The 22,430-nt window shown below is 32.9% G+C and overlaps 1 protein-coding gene across 1 annotated transcript in view; it reads right to left on the bottom strand.

The window, feature by feature from the left end:
• Positions 1-607: 607 nt before the first annotated feature.
• Positions 608-22,430, bottom strand: part of LOC149421322 (fasciclin-2-like) — a 430,107-nt gene continuing 408,284 nt past the window's right edge. The window contains exon 10 of the mRNA XM_089635946.1: positions 608-4,184. Within this exon, the coding sequence (XP_089492072.1) occupies positions 3,844-4,184 (341 nt within the window). The 3' untranslated portion in view covers positions 608-3,843. The remainder of the gene's footprint in view (positions 4,185-22,430) is intronic.

The following is a 22,430-nucleotide window of genomic DNA, read 5'->3' as shown; positions in this document are numbered from 1 at the left end:
TTAAGGCATGCCGTCCCGTTTTTTACTAGGAAAACGAATATAAATTAGCAGTATTTTGTATCAGTAAGTTTTCTCCGTACATGCATTCATGAAAAATACTAATTTCGATTATGAATCTGTCTGGTTCAATGAACTCTAGAACTTTGGATTTGCGGAAAATTGGAATTGATTGTGTGTAAAATTCAGACAAGCGCTTAACTTTAAAAAAATGTTTTATGTAGGTCTGAATGACAGTATACTTAACCTTCGTCGCTCTTTCTTTTTTTCCACTCAATTTTATATTCGGCTTCCAATGTGTTCAATAAATAGACTTTTCACACATATTTCTTATTTGTAGTCAGTTTCGGTACATACAAACACGGGTTTGTCGATAAGTACTTACCAGTATTTACACAAATAAGTAGACTTTTTGGAAAAAAAAAGATTTAATTTACACACCATTTTATTTTTTGCATTAAATAAATGAAAATTTTATTTTCCAGGTTTGTATTATTTAGGTATAACATTTCTTCCAAATAATACAATGTAGTCAGAATGCTTATATAGCACAATTAAAATATCTATCATAATCTAGATATAATAAAGTGGTTAGGCGGGTATTAGTATATTTACAATGATTAGATATAGTTCAAAAACATTTAAAGGAGAGTTTGTTAGGCTCTGAAAGAACAATTTCATTCAATTTAGGAGCAGAGTTTATATATTTTTATAAATGGTTAACAAATTATAACATATTATAAAGTTGTTCATGTTAATCTGTAGAGTACAAAGGTTAAATTATTCAATTATATTTTCTGAATTTTTGATTCATTATAGGAAAATTCATAGAGCAACTGTTAACAAAACAAAACATGTTTAGAGTGGTGGAGATAAGGTAATATTGTAAAGGAATATAAATATAGGAATTAGAGCGGGTAACGTCACATAATAAGTACGTATTACCCCAGTGCTATGTGTGTAGCTTAGACGCCCGATCTTTTTAAAACATTTTTTTTACACGGTTGCAATAACATTCAACAATTCAGATGTATGTTATTTTTTTTATAAATTCCCATTATATCGTGGAACACGACAAGTATACACTATTTTGAAACCATTAATATAGAGTCATTTAACAATGTGAAAAAAATATACTTAAAATAATGTAAACACGAAAACAAAGCACCTCGAGTGAAACAAGACTAGAACTCAACGTAGTTTAAACACGTTGCAATTTTGTATGTATATATGAAGCCGGAGGCTTTGTTATTAGACGGCCTTTCATACAGATAGGATTGATTTGAAAAATCACCCCAAATAAAAAAGATTATTTTTTTATTTATTTTTTGGCTTTCTTTTAAATATTTAATACTTCAACAAACTTGTTTAATGATAAACTGTTTTTTGTAAATTTTATAATAATTGTATTGAATATATAAAAGAAACACCAACAATTAAAATGAAGCTCTTCAAATTAAACTTGATAACGATAAATAATCTTCATTTATTTATTGTTTGAGAAAAAGGAATTGAAACAATAAAATACAATTAATATTTTTTTTCACAAAGTACGAGTATTTTTGTGACGTAATGAAGTAACAAAACTATACATTTTTTTACGTAAAATGAATCGGAAAAATATTAATAAAATGTCTTCCTTCGGACAAAGCATCGTGTACGCTGTAAATGTCAGCGAGCAAGCCTCAACCCTTAATGGGAGTGAGAGCTGAAAGGCAACTTCGTACATTTTTATTGTGATCAAGCAATATTGATTATCATTTTAATTTACAAATAAATCATATCGGTGTGTTAGAATTCTAAAGCAAGCTAAAACTTCGCACATTTAAGACGGTGAACAAATACATAGTGTTTTAGGTAGGTACTTTTAATTTATAAAATTTAACTACCAACTTATATCAAAAACATATATTAATTTTTAAGTCATCAAGAGTGTTTAAAGAGATCACGCACATAAAACGTTTGAACATATCTCTTAGTTTTATCATTTTGAGTGACAAAATTTCATCGAATATTTAGTAAAAGCGTAAAAATTATAAATATTTTATCATTTTTGTTTACAATCATAGGTTTTATACAGATATACTATCAACGCGATACAACGTTTATTCGGTGTAGGGTAAGCAGAAAAATGCATAATTCATCAAATGAAAACACACTTACTTATTAATACAATAAATCATATTTACTAAACAAAAAGCAATACTTTCAAGATTTCATCACGTATGGTTTTACTTGAGGGATTATAATTGCTAATAATATTAGTCACCCACTAAAATATAAATTTAAAACCACGAATAAAAGTTAATTATGAACGCTTTGGTGGGAGGACTTATTTACATATTTTTTGGTCGTTTCTAAAAACATTTGCCTTATTTTGGAAATCATTGAATAGTCACATTGGATTAACGACCTGTGTTATATAGGTTTCAGGTGACTGCCGATTTCGGATGGGTGAGAGTCGAAAAAGAATTGACAAAACGGGAAGACATTTATTATGATGGAAGCCTTTCTCCAGAACTGGATGCCAGAAGATTTTTTTATGACTCAATAACTAGAGAAAACTCATTAAAAGTAAAAGAGAACAGTTTTCTCATATTTATAATGAATGGAGAGAGTCAAGAAAACGGCAGAATCAGAAAGAAGATGGCAACACTTTCGGTGTTTAGAAAACTTTCGAAATTGAACAGAAATGGAAGCCCCTTCTCCTCTGTGTGCTGTACACGTGATGAGCGCAAACATTAGGCTGGAAATAGTGCTGCGCCTACCATCCTAGTACGCAGCGCGTGGCACTACAGCTCTTCATTCATTCACCTAAATATTACCGCGACCGACGAACGTGACCGACGTATCTTTTTCAGCCTTATGGTTCTTATTTTTGGAACACCTGTCATTTCAAGCGATAAGTCCTCCGAACACAGATTTCATCGAATTCGTAAGTAAATATAGGAATATATTTGATTTGCCAGAACATCGAACATAAATCAGCTGGCGAAACTAATACATAGAAATCAATATTTAAAAAATAATAACAGTTATGTAGACAAGTAATACAAGATTTACCTACAATATTATAAGCATTAAAACAATACAATTCAAATATGCAGAGAATTACATATTACATCTGAATAAAATAAATTTTTACTATAAATATTTACAATCCTTCAAAGTTATTTTCTAATTTATGAATTAGAGAATATTCAGAATATTTCACGCCAGGTAAACCATTCGAGGGTTAAAATGAAGAAATGTTTTTAAAAGGATATTTACCCTATAGCAATAATTTTTTGTAAGCATAAATTATATTATGTTAAATAGACTTAAAGTGCTGACTTAAAATTTAGAAATCACAAATAACTTAAATTATATATATATGTATCGAATGTATAAATATCACACAAAATTAAAATTAAATATAATTTGGTCATTCACGAACTTCCTTTAGATAAATATTTAAAACAACACTATAATAATATAATTAATTTCATTTTTCGAGCCTTTTGGTGTAATTGACTCAAGCATATAAATATTAAATATACATTTATAAAATTTAATATAATTTACAACGAAGCATAATATTATTCTTTTTAGTCAACGAATGCTAAATTGATGAGTTCTTTGGTTACATTTTAGTACATTTTCAGACACGACGGGGGATTAGGTATACATTTAGATGTAATGTATATTAAATCTATACAAACAGTTAATTAATTTGCATCCAAATATCTATTTTTCGGTATGATTATTTGATTCAGCATTAATCTTCTTATTTTATAACATTCAGAATTGTATTGTAATGTGCTATATATTTTTTAATTAAAAACACATCGTAAGGTAGGGACCTACTTAACATCTGTTTAGCGATTCAGATTTATCTATGGTTGAGAAGGCGAGTGGCGCCTTTGGGTGATTGAAATTGAAAATGGAATCTCTCCGCTCAGTTTGGGCGGGAATCTGCGGTTTGTGGAAGATGGCGGCCGCGAGGATGACAGCTGCTGACAAGATGGCGGCTGTCAGACTCGGAGGGGATTGAAGGCTGGCGGAAGAGGAGACGTCGTAGGGCTGCAGGCGGTGAGTCTGACACCTCAAAGGAGGGGAGGGCACGGACAGACCCGCAGCATTGCGGGACATCACCCTAATGACGTAAGGCGTATTGTGATGGAGACCAGTGAGGATGTAGGTAGCGCCTGGAAACAAAAAAAAACAACATTTAGATATAGCTACACACATTTCAAATTGATGAATTAGTGGTAGGTACTGGTACATTCGAAACATTTACAAAATCGGAACGACGGAGATTTTGTTTGAAATTGACTAGCGATGTGTTCCGTATAACAAGAAAACAAAGGCATATTTTACTCCCCAAAAATAACTCGGATCATTAGGGTATTTAAATAAATTAAATACTTCGTGAAATCGTTACGACTAGTATAAGGGCGTTAGGCGATGTTATTTTTGTCCAGTTTCTATTTAGGTCATAGGTCATATTTTCGTACCTGTTCCATTTTAGGACCGATTTCCATACCGTTGAAGATGACTGACATTATTTGACATTTCTCATGATGTTGTTGACATTTATTGACATTTGTTTTACGCAATTATATTACGTGTAAATTCTGCATGTTTATTATTTAATATTTAAAAAAGACTACCTAATAAGTCTAAGTAATAATCTAAGTAAAGCCTTCGACAGGGTCTGTCATAAAACATTATGGGATAAATTGAAAGCTAGGAATATACCTACCTCATTTATAAACATACTATCCCGATGGCACTCCCAGCAAGAAAATGTTGTACGGTGGGCAAGTACATACTCCCAGCCGATATATTTGCGGTCAGGAGTAAGGCAAGGAGGGTGTATGTCCCCCATTCTATTTAATGTATACATGGACGAGTTGTCAAGTCGCCTGGACATCAGAACGGGCTGTCGTGTTAACAGTATATGTATGAATCATATAAGCTACGCGGACGACATGATCCTCCTAGCTCCGTCGATCAAGGGATTAAGATTACTCCTAAACATTTGTGAAGAATATGGAAAACAGCATAATATGATATACAACCCGAAGAAGACGGAATTGATTGCGTTCCACCACGGAAAAAGTCAAGATACAAGTAATATGCTCCCCGTATACCTTAACGAGGCAAAAATAAATACATGTTCGAACGTGAAATACTTGGGGCACATTATTAATGAAAACCTATCGGACGATGGCGATATCGAACGACAAAGGAGAAGCCTTAGCATAGTTTCTAACATGATTGCCCGCAGATTTTGCAAATGCAGCAATACCGTTAAAAAAATACTGTTCAACGCATTCTGTACTGGCCTGTATACTTGTGAGACATGGTGTCACTAGTCACTACCGAACTTGCTCGATGGAACGACTCCGAATTCAATATAATGACGCCTGTAGAATAATATTTGGATACCGAAGATACAGCAGCGCATCGACAATGTTCACGGAACTAGGACTGAATGGATTTGCCGGCCTGATGAGACACCGGGTCACTGGAGCCAGGATGCGGCTAATGGCCTCCGCCAACACGTTGGTGACCGCAGCCTACCAGCACCAAGCGCCACTCCTGAGTGAGCGCTGGGCCCAAGCGCACTCAAGACCACACCCTGCATAGTTTTCCTTATTTGATAATTTATTATATCTATTGTACAAAAAAAAAATGTATATCTATATGGGACGTGTGGGATTGCACAAACCTCCCCACATCCTGGAATAAAAAATATTATTATTATTATTAATACTGTGTGTTTATTAATGAATTGTAAACGTACATTACTGTTTGGTATTGTGAATTTTGGGAAATTTGTTGACGGTAAAGGCAAAGGTAAATGACAGATGATTTCATGTGATCTATGGTCGTGTTCAAGACGTCGTCATTTGTAAATGATTTGTGACTATTTGTATGAAATTGTAAGTGAAAAAATAATGATCGTGTAAAGTTACATTTTTCGTACTGGTTCCGATAAAGTTTCTATAAAAGCATCGTGTAAAACGCCCATTACGAGTACCTACTATATAACTATAGCACATACATATTGTTTATGTACATTCTCAAAACTACCATAATTTATCTAAGTATTACAATATATCAAATGCTACAGTGGTTTTCTGGAACATGCAGAGATCTTAATCATAAATGTCTGCGAAATGTTTGCTGAAAGCAGAAGTTGAACCCTGCTGTTTTATCAACTTAAGCGATAAAAAAAAATATTTCATAGACCGTGAAGGAAATGAGGACGTGATTCCCAAACTTTTTTGTCCTTCCGCTCTCCTGAATCTATAAACTTTCTATTGACCCGCTTTATTGGTCCAGTGGTGTAGATATATTGAGTATTTAAAAAATACAATGATAATATTTTTACAAAAATAAACACCATTTGCCATGCCTTTATTGTACAAAAATAAATACTTTAATAAGTATTTCCACCCCAATGAAGAGTACTAGATCTTGAGTTGTTACTCTTGTAAGAGTAAAATATAATATTATATAATGTACAAATAATATATCAGTAGGTACTAGGATGTGACAACATTAAAAAATAAAAATTTGGATTTAATTAATGAAGTTAACTGCTTTTGTTGATGATGTAACAGGTGTACAGTTGTTTTAATAAGGATTTAATTTTTTTCTTAAATAATAATCCCAAATCTATTATATTTGTTACTTCTTCGGGAAGATGATTAAAATATTTAACTTATTTTTAAATGTAATTGTTGTAAATTTGTGTGCATGAAATGAAGGAGTTTGATATTATATTTAGTTTTTAATGATGAATGAAGATTTAATTGTTTTAATGTGTGTACATTAAATTTTTGAAATATTGAGTCTTTTTAAATATCATTTGAATTTGACTTTTCTTTTACGGAATGAAATTAACCCACTTCAAGACATCCGATCGAGTTGAAACTCGGTAGATAGTCTCGTTTTCTATGACAATGCATTATATCAACTTTCAGTGGCAATCACGCGCGCACACGCGGACTCGTACGCATTTATATGAAGTAAATCGGTTGAAATTACAGCAGTTAAAAGTTTGGTGAGGTTGATAGCGTTGTTGACTCCAGTTACTGGGTAGGAAGGTTCAATAATCGGTTAGAGCATTTTTTTTAATGTTTCAAAATAAATTTTAAAATAGACGTATTATAGTAATAAAACTACGGGTTGTTTTTTTTTATTTAAAGTTGTCTTTAATTTTTAAATGTTTCTGATTGTTTTACTGACCAGAAGGTTGGGAGCAGTTGAAACTGTTGTGCGTGTTCACATGATAAATATACCACATTCTTAACATTATCCGTCATTTCAACCACATTTTTTTCTCATAGTAACCCACTAAAAACATTAAACCGATTAAAAATAGGTACAATAATATTGTGTCATCCGTATCATGTGTTTTATTATCCACAATACACGTCTTTTGGGCTTATTAGTTTAGCGTTTTCCCTGGAGATAAAAAGTGTAAATAATAACATGGAACGTTGTTTCTCAGATATGTAATATGTATTTCTCTGCGTATCAGAGAACATTAATTTGCTGACGTTCATCTCACCACAGACATAATAATATTACGTCGTATTCTGCGCTGGCGTGTAACTTGATGTGCGGATGAAAAATGGTAATTTTTTCCCTTGTGATTTTCTGAGCTGATCAGAATATTGCGAACGCCCTGGAGCTCAGGATGCAATATTCACAGCACGGTTTTCAAGGAGTTGAGTGAAACATGGAAAAATATTATTATTACCTGTGAAACCCATGTATAATCACGGGTAATTATAATTATATTTAAAAAAATAATTTTCTGTTACATATAACATAACTGACAACATACGAGTATATAAGATACGAGTACTTTATCGCTTATCTGAATTATTTCACACTATCTTTTCTTTATTGAACTTATTGAACGTGAATAATAATGCACATTCATACAACAGAAATTCGTATGAAATTTTCGAGCTGAAACCCGAGCCGAACCTCGAATTATGGGAAAGGAACGAAGCAACCGCAAGCGGCGTTATGCGCCATTTGCTGTTGATCGGTTCCTTTTCCATAATTCGAGGCTCGGCTCGCGAACGTATGAATGTCGTGCCATTATATTTGACGAACCCTTGGAAAGTCACGCGATATGACAATACCAATTAAAAATGGTCAATATATAAAACTAATTTTATATTATTATAGGTACATAGGCAGTTGCCTATTTTATCGTTTGTCTGAATTTGCTTTACAAATACAGTTTCAATTTGAAAAATAAAAGACAAAATTTAACCTGAACCAGATTTCACATTTCACGCAGGAATATTTCATGGGACAAACAACCACAGACAGACAACCGATATTAGTACGTTTGATGATTGATGAATACATAGGCTTACTTTAATTACCATTCTTAGTTATTCATTAGTGATTATTCAATTTCCATAAATAGATTTTTAATTTATTTATGTGAATATTATCTAACTGAATAATTCCTTGGTGTCACGAATCTTATTTAGTACTAACCATAAATATACCACTCTCTAGATCGATATCTTCGGGCTTTTTGTATGTAACGGAATTATACAGTACTTAACCGCAGATATACAAGCAGTACCTACCGTGCGGAGCAGAGCAGTAGACAAGGTAGAGGAAACTCAAGGCCATTTAAAAAAAGATGCGACCATAGACAACATAATTGCTCTCAGCCAACTCTATTCATTCACTAACCCCAAAAAACTATTATAAAAATAAAAATGTCCTTGAAGCAGAAAAATGTCGAAATGTTTTCCAAGGGCAAGGTTCATCTGACTAAGAAAATAAACTTTTACAGTGCATTTCCTTAAGATGAAACTTGTTAATCTGAGAAGAAGAAACCCAAAATGACAAGAAATTTGCAAAAACACTGAAGAAAATTTCCAAAACATGATTGTCCGACAGTACGACGAAGAATTCCGACATTTTTCAGCCTCATGAACTCATGGTTACATATGTTTAAAAATCTTTAATTTCACCAAAACAATAAGATAATACAGGATAACACTAATCAATAACATGAATAAGTTTGTCGATATAATAAATAACATTTATACGTTCTTAGCATTGTTCAAAAAACCGAACGAATAACCTAAACTGTCAATTCACTTTAAACTTGAACTTACGTAGGTAGGTTGAATATATGTTTGTAACTCGCTAACACTATACTGGCTTATATTGTATTTTTATCACGAACAACTTTAACACGCAATATTTTCGACGGAAATGATAGTATTTCGGCAGCAAATGACAACCCGCGTGTATAAATAAACCACACTCATTTTGTTTGAATGATTTGAAACTGTCAAACGGCAAAATTCCGTCATCTCTTTCTGTTACACGAGTCATTATGGTAGAGAGCGAGAGATCAAATCAATCCTTCTTTTTCTCACCAATGAGATCTGAGCTTTTAGCCATATTATTCGTTTTCTATAAGAATTTTGAGGTGGGCGTGGCGGTTTCAAATGAGTTTCAAGGCCAAAGCTTAGTTAAATGCCCCTGGTACTAACTGTAACCCGCCACGCGTTGCTGTATCTCAGTCTGTCTGTGCAGATAGAGAAACAATAGCGGGTTTTGCTTTTACGTCAACTGATGGCCCTGGTTTTCATAATCAAACAGATTGCACAGTTTAAAAAAATACCTGCCACCAAAGGTGACATCTATATAAAAACACACGCGTATTCGAATGCAATGTTGAGTCGAAATTTCAAAGAATTTGGTGAAAAAATTTCGGAGATTTAAGATTTTGAACTAACGAACACTTACTTATTTACATTATATTAAACAACTTTGTTGGTATTATTATGTGAATACCGCACAGGAGTCTTAACTACTGCCAACCGTCTGGAGCCAGTGAGACATAAGTACACTATATATATATATATATATATATATATATATATATATATATATATATATATATATATATATATATATATATATATATTATTTTAAATGAATAAATTATAAAATAACATAAATTCATCGAATAAAAATTTCTTACGCAAGCCGGGAATAGAACCCGCGGACTACGGCTCGCTAGTAGAGAGTCTCACTCCTAAAGTGAGTGGAGTGTTAAAGACACGTAACGAATGGAAGAATAAAGGTAGATCATACTAGGTCGACGTACGTTACATAAGCAACGCATTACGATATCTGGAATAATAACAATCCATACCATACATTTTCTATGGGAAAAGATGCTTTAGAAACACACTTGTCACACGCAACGCAAACCAACGTTTCCATCGCTGCGTCTATCTCGGCTGTTTAGATCGGCGTGGGATATGTAAGATGGAGGGGGTGACTGTGACGCCTCCAACGAGTAGATTTAGGATTATATTTATTTTGACGTATTTCATAGACAGTTGATTGAATAGCAGCTAGCTTGATATTAATTTATTATAAATCAGATAAGAATAAGCCACAAATGAAGTGGTCCTCTTCAGCAGCTCACCATAGACACGGGGGTATAACTCCGATATAAAATTGGAACCGAAATATTGTGACGTCATATGTTTGCCTAACTATATCCACCAATGAAATGTATGGAATAAACTTTTGTAGTTTTTCATTGGTGTAAAGCAGAGGTTCCCAAAGTGGTCTATATGGACCCCCAGGGGTCGATATCGGGATGCTGGGGGTCTATGTCGGCGAGAAAAAAATTTGGGGGTCCACGAGATTCAAATGGGGGTACATACGAGCGGACCCCCATTTACCTCAAGTCAGCATTTAGGAGTTTCGTAAATGAAACAATAGACCTAACACAAATATAATAGACTAAGAAATTACTTATTTGATTTTTGTATTTTTATATTTCGTAAAGTTGTTAATTGAGGTATATAAATAGAGTCTACGTTCCTTTTCTCGTCAGAATTAATATATTCAAGCAAAAAAATTGCACATTGGAAGCCTTGAATTTTCCTAGTTCCCCAGCTTGTTTTTGAAAAACGTCCAGGTAATAATGACGTTCAACATTTAAATGCACTTCACACAGACTTCAAAACTAAGTTTGAGGACATTTTTACTGTGGAAATGCAACGTTGAAGAATCCGATATCATGTGACAAGAAGAATTGACCGGAATAAGCACTGAAAAAGAACTTAAGGGGCAGTTCTGTAGGGCTAGCTACAGAAAGAAATTCCCGTTGCTTATCCTGCTTCATTTTCATTTGGCGTAATACCTCACAAGGGTGCCCCTGTCTGCACAATGTAAAGACAGAGCAACTATACCGCCACCCGGTTGTTGGGCAGGCAAGGGAAGGGAATATTTTTACTAAAAAAATTAATGATTATCACATGGGACGTTAATACTTTTAGGAAAATTCAATATTCGGCAGGCAGGGGGTCTACGGAAAAATAAATATTTGGCAAGTGGTCTACGGGGCAAAAAAGTTTGGGAACCTCTGGTAAAGTATAATAAGTAGGCTCCGAATGAGAATTTTATGGTCTATATATTGGCATATCTATGGTTTTTTAGGTCAAATTTGTTTCATACAAAATGCCTGAAGTGATATGGATAAGAAGCTCTTGATAAGAAGGATATGATATGATAAAGGATAAGAAGCTCTGGAAATATCCTCACTATGGAAGCCCGCCTCACTCCATCCTCCAGCATTGACGCACACTGGAGAAAAATACTAGCGCCTAATATAGTCACGGCTCCCTAAAGGCTTCAACTTTCTATCATTCTATTTATTTTATCATTTTATTCTATTTTATTTTATTCTGTTTTCTTTTCTTTGTTTTTCTGTTCTATCTTTTTGTTTTTCATTATATATTTTTTTGTATCTCTATATGGACTGCACTAACCTCCCCACATACCGGAATAAACACTTTTATTATTATTATATATCTAGTTAGTGGTGATCGTTACCTACATATTGTGTTGATATTGAATAGAGATATTCTATAATATATTTATTTTCAATATTATTCCTATTGATTGTACCCATAGACTGAATGGCAATTGTTCCGTAGATAATTGCCAGTCTTTCTCTGGTATCAAGATTGACTTCAGAAGACGTGTATTTTATTTTCTTATGTTACATTCAATGATGATGTGAAGCTTGTCAAATATCATTTTGCTCTTACGCGGAAGTACATAAAGAATCGTTCATCATCAGATAATAGTTTCTTTACCAGAGCATGAAACTCTCCGAACGTTTGTCTTCGTTTATTTATTTCGTGAACCCAAAGTGTTATTCTCGCTTTTTATTTTCTTTTTGCAACAATATTCATTTAAAAAGTATAAACTAAGAAAATAGTTCTCAAATTTGCAGTTTGAATCGCAAGACATGACAAAGCTACGAATTGCGTCTGCTGACAAGTTAAACGACCTACGAAATAAACGTCAAATCAAGTGACGCGCCTGCGCGCTGATTACTTCAAAACCAGTCACCATCGGTGACGTGGCCACACGCGTTTTATACGTAAAACCAGTATGTACGTTGACCAGGGAACGTAGTAATGCGCGTATCGCGTTCGTCAACCCAGTATGATCCAACCTTTAGTCAGAGATGATACGAACAAAAGCGAATTAAATACTAAAATCCTTTGAGATTTTCACGTCATCCACGGCAATTTCTTTGTCATTTTTTTGATAAATGAAGAGATTAGAGATTTTAAAGTATTCTCAGGGCAGAGCGATAAGTTGCTTGACTCTGAGTTCTGAGTTCATCCGTTAAAAGCCCATCGTGGGCAAATTAAACAAATGTTAATTTTTCGCATTTAGAATAACGACATATATAAAATTTCACAGTTAATTTTCAAGGACTGTGAAAGTTCTATTCAAGTTCTATTATTATTTCAGTTCTGTGAACCAACTGGCCCATGTTGATATAATAACAGAACTTCAATAGGACTTTCACAGAGCTTGAAAATTAAAATTGAAATTGGATGAATTGTTAAAATTTTTATGAAAAAACCCGTCCTAAGGATAGTTCATTCAAATATTGCGTTGCTTGAAATTAATAGCTTTAACCATGTATATTAATCACACATGTATGGCCAAAAATACTCTCTTGTAAATATAAAAAAAAATGAAAAATATATCACGTTTCATCATTAATACATACGATTTTTTTTTTTTTTTTTTTTTTTTTTTTTTTTTTTCATTTTTTTTTCATAAAATATTGAAAAATGTATAAAAAATTATTGAAATAAAATAAATTTAAGTTATTTTAAAAGAGTTACTGTAGAGATACAATACAAGAAACTAAATCATGTAACATGTAAAAGTTTTAAAATAACACAAAAAATAAGGTAAATACTAGTTTTTGAAGACATCTTAAAAAGTGAATTAGCAGACAAAGCATTACAAACAATAAAATATATCCGCTGTTTTGTATGTATGTGAAATAATAAAAAATAATGTATACATTGATATAAATGTTACAGATAGCTTTGCTAAAACTTATAAGAAAAAAATATCTAGTTCAGTGTTTTTTAGCCAAGATTTGATGTACTTTTTAAAAGATTGAAGGTTTACACACGTGTCCCTTTTAAAGGTTGTACATAAAGAATTATACATTTTTGGAGCAATAAAACTAATATGCCTTTGGGCCAACCTGGTTTTGCAGTGAGGCACAGCATATTCACAAGCGCCATGTCGTTGGCTGGCACGATTTGAATTTTTAATAAAGTTGTTTGGTCGCGTATAAATAAATTTAAGACATTGAGCACTATAAGTCTGCTTAAGGTCCAAAATTTCAGTTTCTTGGAACAATTGTTTAGAGGGATAGGATTTAGTCTTTTGGTACATTATCTTAATAATTGATTTTTGTGCAATTTCTAGTGGTTTTACATGATTGTTGAAAGTTCCGCCCCAGCCAATTATTCCATAGGAAAGAGATGAATGAACTAGTGAGTCATAAACTAGTTTCATGGTTTTTATATTTACTACATTACTCATTCTTTTAAAAATATATTTTAGGTATCTCAATTTGTTAACAGTTTTTTCAATATGGCTGGTCCATTTAAGTTGACAATCTATAGTTACACCTAAATACTTAATAAGTTTTCCAGATTTCATCTCCTCACAGTTACAGAATGTGTTTGGGTTACAATTTACGTTATGAAACTTCAAATTAAGATTGGTTTTAGGAGCCGACTTCTGTGTGTTATAGAAAGGAATACAAATAGTTTTATCGTAATTTAGGGTAAGTAGATTTCTATCTAGCCACTCTTTGACAATAGTAATACATTTGTTAGCTTTATTAGTAGTATCTTCCCATGATTTTCCTTGGACTGTTATTGCAGTATCGTCAGCAAATGAGAAAATTTTACCAGGTATTTTAATATTACATAAGTCATTTATATATATTAGAAAGAGTAACGGCCCCAATACAGTTCCTTGTGGTACACCATGTTTTACTAAATCAAAATTGCTCAAATATGTTCCAATTTTTGTGCATTGTTGGCGATTCAATATATAATTTTGTAACAGCATGAGACATTTGTGTTGAATTCCAATGTTGGATATTTTCTTTAAGAGAGTTCTATGGTTGACTGTGTCAAAGGCTTTCTTTAAATCTAAAAAAATGGTTAAAGTTTTGATGTTTGAGTCCAGGTTAGAATAAATGTTTTTGGTTAAATTAAATATAGCATCATCAGTACCTAGTTTAGTTCTAAAGCCATATTGGTTAGGTGAAAGGAGTGAGTTTGATTCCAGAAAATCGACGATACGTTTTTTAATGCATTTTTCTAATATCTTAGACAATTGAGAAGTTAATGTGATTGGTCTGTAGTTGTCTGTTTTACATCTAGGTCCTGATTTGTGTATTGGGATGATGTTAGCTAGTTTGAATTTATTCGGAAAAATACTATCTCTGATGCATGCGTTAAATATATGGTGTAATGGTTTGATTATATGTTTTTTTATAGATTTAATTGTAGTGTTACTTAAGTTGTCTGGGCCATTTGCAGACCTAGCGTTTAGATTGTCAATGTGGTTTGTGATTTCAAGTTCAGTTATTTCAGGAAATTCGGAAAGTTCGAAGGTAGAATTTTTTGTCTTACGATAAAGATACATCAATTAATTTATTTAGAATTAACGTCACATGTGCTATTTATGTACATGATAGATATTGACAGTCAGTCATTGTACAATATAAAAAAAAGGAAAAACTATAAGTTTATTTAAGTAAAGATGACAAAAATGGTTCCACGATAAATCTACACATCGACAATTCAACACACCTTAAAAAGTGATATAAAGTCATTAGAAACGATGAAAAGAATATAATTTAAACCTAACCTAACCTAACCTTCCTAACCCAGTTAATAAAGTTTTTGTTTCATCACTTTCCATGACTTTGTATAACTTTTTAAAGACGAATGAATTATCATTTTGATGATTTATCCGGTCACCGAAAAAAAAATATAGCTTTATATTTTAGTAGAGGCATATTTTAAAAAAACGTCAGCTAACATATAACATGATAAGAGTTACCAATTATGTGAATTGTATTCCAAAACCGTTGTATAATTGTTACCATAATACCTACTAGGGAACCTTTATCTAATTGTAGGAACATGAAAGTGAATCAACTTTAATATATAAGGGTTATCCAACTGATAATTTACAATTTTTATAAAAATATAAGAACAAAAATTTTTGCCATGTCAATTAACTTCAACATTTTTTTTTGTTTCTAAATCAGGTGAACTGGGACATTAAATGATGTTTGATTTCTTTAGCTTCAATCACCTCATTTCCACACATTGTGCGCCATGCCTTTACAAACTGTTTCAAAGGCAACTTTTGTAATTTCTTCAGACAAGCACAACCTGAATTGAAAGTCTGAAATAGCGAGATCGCACACCGCTCGCTACTCGCTACTTGCTACTTATGAACTGCTGGGTTTACTTAGCCAAGTATGTGATTGCAAAGTTTGTATCTGATCCAAATACAAGCCGGGACTTTATACTTTTCAGTTATTTACAACAATGAAGATATTCGATTAATAAATGTTACTTTGTTTGAACCACCATATTATACAGAGCAAAATATACACTAACCTAACATTACAAAACAATGCGTGAACGTAATTATATATAATGATTGGCAGTGGTTGAGTTGACATAGCGTTTGGGTGTTCAATTTCTCGGCTGACTAAGTCCTCCATCACAACACAAGCAACATTTTCCACTTACTGTGGTGGTAGTATAGATTTTAAAATATTTTTAGGTTATTCGTAACTCTAGATTATATTAAGTGAGCTTGTTGGCGTGACTAAGGATTAGTGAAGAGTCTTAAAATACGGTAACCGAAGAATAAAAAAAGTTAAACCTTAATCTTAAGGCGAAGCACTACGTAGTAATGCAAAATCATGTGTTTTTGGTTTGAAAATTTGGTGGTCTAGAAATGTTTCAGATGCTTTAATTAAATACTGCGAGTAGAATACATCTCGGCCTTTGAAATAATCGAGTATTTTTTAGATAAGTCTTTTTATAAGCCCAGAAAAAAATAATGTAAAGGCCTATGAAAACTGTTTTAAAGTTCAAAATCTCCTACTTACGAACCCATTACCGGTTATGATTTTATTGTATAATGTGGCAAATTAAGTTATTTATAAAATGATCGGAAAAAAATAAATATTTATGGCTGAACACCCACAAAATAAAATAAAAGACACTTTTTGGCCATGTTTTTTTCTTGCATAAATCAAAACAGGCGGATGGTGTTAAGCGGGAATTTAAAGCTTATCGCCATCTACGTAAGGGTTGTTATTGGTAGCGGCTCAATTTAAAATTTTACACGACGTAGTGCATCACCTTAATAAATATTTACAGCAAAGCTAACGATACTTCGTCTGTAGCGACGATTCGTTCCAATACTGGTATTGGAAGGTTTTATGATGTTTATCAAATAATATAATGAAAAAAAAAATTGAGCAACAAAAATGCAAATAATTTGATAGTTGAATAGCAAAAAACAAAGCATTTCTGGTTAACAGATAACTTTATGGGACATGAGTATATCGGTAGGTATTATGCAAAGTTCAGAATTACTGTTAATTGGAAGCCATTAACTTGACCGTCATTTTCGAAAAATTTGAAATAAATTGTTGTGGAGTAGGTTAGGAGATTTAGATTGTAGAGGAACGTGCCCCAAGTAATGTATGCTAAGTCACAATGAGCAGACGTCCTTTAAATAAATTCACTTGCTATCTTTCAATCAAAGTTCAAATAAAAATTGACAAAATAATTAAAAATATATTTGGGTCCGAATGTTATGCAGAAATTTGTATCACGTGTAGTGTTCATTATTACTCTTATGACGCAAACAATGTTATTCAATATGAGAACTTAGTGGTGCTTTGAGGCATGATCACATGAATAATATATACTAACAACTAAATAATCAATCCTATTATTTTGATAAAAATAATAGTGAAATATTAGACATGAAAAATTAAAAGCGACATATTACAATTTTATTTTCTTATAAAAATCTTGCCAAACGCCGGAAAAATTTCACATTCTTTTTCAAACTTACCACCTACAAGCAAAATTAATAGCGAAATATTACAATATGAAATATTATAATATATTAATGCGCCTGTATTTAACCTGACCTCGGCGCAATTCTACTTTGGTCGAGCGGTGAAGATTCTCCACTACAAATCCAGAGGTCGCAGGTTCAAATCTATTTTAATGACTTCATTTGTGTTATTTCACATTTAATTAATCAAAAAAACATAGTTTCTTACTTTTAATTTCTAGAGTGTTAGAAACTTCACCTTGAACAATCACCATTTAGAGACAAAACATTACTTGAAATGGCTTTAGCCGTGTTTAGTGACCAGTTATTCATAGATAGGTACTTTCCAACCTTCCTCTCACCCATCTCATTTCCTTTTCCTTTAAATTCAGTTTCACAATAGTAAGTAGTAGTAGTTTGGGAGCACTTAAGAATCTTGTGCGGTGTTCACACAACAACAAAAATCGACCCAAGGCCGGGCCGATAACGTTTTACGTATTTTATTTCTCTTTAAAAAAATGTCTTAGGTAGGTCCTACTCATACATACCTACTAGTCACGAGAATTTTAATCTAAAGCCAGCTATCCGAGTTCAGAGCAGTGTGGCGTAATGTAAATTGATTGCGGAAGTGTCACACAAAAAGCGGAAACAAAGCGGAAACTATTGGAAAGCTTAGCGCCTGCGGTTTTTGCTTGTAAATCGTTTACTGGGCTTCGATTTTTCATTTTAATATCCACCGCTGGAGGTCTATGTGTAAGTCGTTCAGATTGCAGTTCCAGTGCAAGCTTTAACGGGAACAAACAGGAATGAACGAATAAACGAACGGGGTTAATAACATGTCACGGAAATTCTTTACAGAGTTTTTATCAATCACCCTGCACTCATGCGCAGCTTATGCGGGAATATGATACATTTTGTAAAGGTGGTCTGTAGTTTGAAGTTCTATTATCTTGTTGCTTCCGGTTTTCGAAACAAAGCGGTAAATGACGTGTAGCCAAGTGGTCCTAAAGCATCAGGTTACCGTCCGAGCTTCACGAGCTCAATTCCTTAAATCATGGCATTGGACAAGCAGCGTTTTCCGCTTACAAATTTTATATATATAAATAAATGTTTCTTTGTTTGTCTCCTATACATTCAAGGATCTCAAAGTTTGGTAATTAGTTTGAATAGTAAAAGAATTCGGCGACGCCCGAGGAAAACTTAATGGATTATCTCTGCACTAGAGTGAGATATGAAGTGAATATAATGTAGTTTTTTTAGTAGTAACAATGAGGTATACAGTAGTGAACGGTAGAATGAGTCGGGGACACCTTAGGAAGACTTTTTTCTGCACTGGAATCAGATACGGAGTCGAAAAAAAGTAGATATGATGTAGTTTTTATAAAGTGACAAATTGGTATATATATAGTGAATGGTGGAAGTCGGGGATGCCCGAGGAAGACGTGGCACGATCTTTATAAAAAGTAAACTTTTGCAATTTTTTAGAATGATATTATTTCCACCTTAAAAATAGAGCCAGTTTTCAGATAGGTACACTAGAATTCACAATCTCAAAACTTTACTCTGAAAATTACCCCGAGCAACTCCGGGAACATGTCAGATAGTTTTATATAAAAGGTGAGTGAATTATAGAACAATATCAATTTAATTATCACAATAAAAGTTATGTTTGATTAATTTCTATATTATTTGGAAGTTAGAACAGGAGAAGGTATGACGCACTAGTGGATGCGGGAGAATATGTCAGGAACTCTCCAGGAAGACATTGCACGTCCAAGTGGATGTATGCATGTGAATACAACAATCAATGCGTGCGAAGGCACAGCTTCGTGAAACCCTTAATCAGTACAATTCATCACTAAACGGCGAAATGATAAGTTAATTAATTATATAGCTGTAGCCGCAATATTTGTCTTCGAGCTTAATTATTTTATTTTTTTTTGTATTTCTTTGGTATTCACTATGTAACATTTTTTTGTTTTTAATGAGTTTTTATTATTCACAATGTACATTTGTTACGTATAATTTTTTTATAAAATTAGCGACCGGTTTCGACACGTCCGTGTCATTAACTAGCTATTTTAAAACTAAATTTTTTAAGTGCAGAAATATGGGGTTCTATTTAGTTTGGTTCTTTGGTGGGAGGGATTTGAGGGAGGGGGAGGGGGTTGAGAGGGAAACGGAGGGAGGAGTCAAAATAACGGGGAACATTGTCAATAGAGGTGATTTGCAAGGTGCTATTATTTTATTTACTATATTAATGCTTGAATTAAATTTTTTGTTGATTTCTAATGTTTCTAATGCGCACAAATTAAAATATTTATTAATGTTAGAATGTTTACTATTTTATTTTAAACAAGGTGGGCTGTAATAAAAAAGATATAACTACGGGAATAGCACCCTTGAGGTGATTATTCACAAAAACAGCGCTATACAAGTTATCCAATTATTATTATTAAAAGCAATGGTGAACATTGAGATTGGGAAAAAATCAGACTTTCGCCAATTCCGCGAAAATGGCCATTCCTTAGCTACATGTTTTGGTGAGAATTGATATTATGGCACCGACGGATCACTAGATCATTGCACTTAAAGATCGGTAGGGTGTTCACTGCACAGACTTTCTTAGACTGATTTACATTTGTAGCAAGGTCACTCAGGTATGTACTCCAACACTGTCAGAGTGGGATGGGTAATAGGTTGCGGGGGGGAAAAGAACATTATGTTAACTGCTTCTGTGCCAAGAGCGAGATATCTCGCATTCTTGGCCGTGCCCAGCTGGGCCTGCTGCCAGCCATAGAAAAATAGCGAGTTTTCTCGCTCTTCTTTGAGCCTCTATATCATACATATGTCCCGTTTTTTTTAAATATGTTTATCTAAGTGAAGGGAAGCAAAAACGTCGAATATTTAATAAATTTGGTAAGTCATTTAAATATCCTTTCAAGGTGTAATGTTTTTAATTTATAAAAATAAGATTTAAAAATGATTCATTTTGATTAAATATTCACGGCCAAACTTCTACCTACTGGCATTTAAAAGGTTAAAGGGAGATGCATACGGTTGTATCAACGGCTAGTTAAATGAACAAATTAATGCTTGTACTGGCTCAGGGTTTTAAAACATGTTACCACAAATCCACGTTTTCCAGAAAAAGCGAATCGCTACATACGATTAATAAATGTCTAAATCAGATATTAATCTAAACCTTACCGTGAAAGTATTTAATGGCTCCTGAGGAATTATTAATATATATAAATATATGTAGCGTAAGTAAATGTAGAGTTTTTTTACCATAATTGAATTAATTAATACCAGGTAAATAGATACATACGTTAAATACCATTTAACGTATGTATCTATCTGTATTTCTCAACCCTATTACCTGTCCCTACCCGACAGTGTGGAGTACCTACATGCCAAAACCGGTGCAGTGAACAAGTTTCTTCAGTGCGTTAATTCGAGTCTATTACGGAAGCTTGTGCAGTGATAACCAGTCAAAGCCATAATATCGATCGAAAAATCCAAGCGTAAGTCAAAATCATTTTCCAATTCTAACTGTTAACCACAGATACCCCAATAGTTGTGTCAAATACTAATTACTTAAATACAGAGATGTGCTTTATTTCAAATAAATCCATTTGAAATGGAAATGCAAAATGCAAAATGGGTATTTTCCATTTTGCATTTTAAATGCTTTTCTAAAAACCATTTTGCATTTTGCATTTTAAATGCTTTTCTCAATGCATTTTCCATTTTAAATGCTTTTTTGCAACATTCTTCCTACTATCTCCACTCATTTTTTTTCATAAGCCCCAAATATCAGTCGGTCCTCAACCTCGCTATGAGAGATAATTTACATTTGTCAAGTTGCTCCCTGGTAGGAGTCCTGGCAATTGAGTGATACCATTACAAAAAATACTGAACATGGAGCCATGACGCTGTAATATTATATATTAGATAGCAGTTTCTATGTTTTTACGTTGGCAACATTAGTCCCGCGCAAATTTTTTGTGATTTCATGATCTGTAGTCGTGGTGTTTTTGGATTTACCATCATGTAATATGTTTGTTCTACATTGATATCCATTATTAAATGACAAAATTGTTTAAAAATATATAATTATTTTAATTGTTTAACCTGAGAAACCATTTTGCATTTTCAATGCATTTTGAAAATAGGTATTTTGCATTTTGCATTTGAAATGCTTTTCTAAAAACCATTTTGCATTTTGCATTTTCAAATGGAAAAGTTTTGACCCATTTCCATTTTGCATTTCAAATGGTTTTGGGTACCCATTTTGCACATCTCTGCTTAATACAATAAAACCACGTTCCGACTGCAACAAAAGACAAGACGCCGAGTTGTTAATTCCACAATTTTCAATAAAACTATATCATGTATTTGAAGTTTGAAATGTATTCGACTTCAGAAGTGCTATACCTTCATCAGGAGAATTTTAAAACTGATAACTTTTAAATGTTCTCCTGATGAAGGAGGGGCTCCTCTGAAATCGGTAGAGCAATGGGTTAAAATAAAGTGTTTTAAAACAAATTTGTTTGTTAATATTGTAAATCTTCTATCTAGGTATCCATATTAAATATAAAGAAAAGTATCTGTGGGTCTGTTATACAAATCTCCAGTTTTATTTCGAGATTGATGAAATTTCGCACAACTTTCGTTTAAGAGAAAGTTCACTTTGCACAAATACTTTGTTCCCATAACTAGTAGCAGAATAAAGTCTGGGTAGTGTTTGGTGCTAATGAGCAAGAACAAAGTCATGTAGTAAAACTAATATTATTATAAAACTTTAATAATGTAAAACTTATTTAGCTACTGAGTTGAAGTACTTCAACTGTATCGACTCATCCTATACAGCTCCCAGATATTTCACATAATTAGGAGTTTATTATTCTTTGACA

The sequence above is a fragment of the Hesperophylax consimilis genome, chromosome 9, assembly GCF_061612785.1.
Source record: "Hesperophylax consimilis isolate HC1 chromosome 9, BYU_Hcon_1.0, whole genome shotgun sequence".
In the NCBI taxonomy this organism is placed as follows: domain Eukaryota; kingdom Metazoa; phylum Arthropoda; class Insecta; order Trichoptera; family Limnephilidae; genus Hesperophylax; species Hesperophylax consimilis.
Note: the sequence above shows the minus strand (reverse complement) of the source record. Positions and strands in the feature narration are given on the sequence as shown.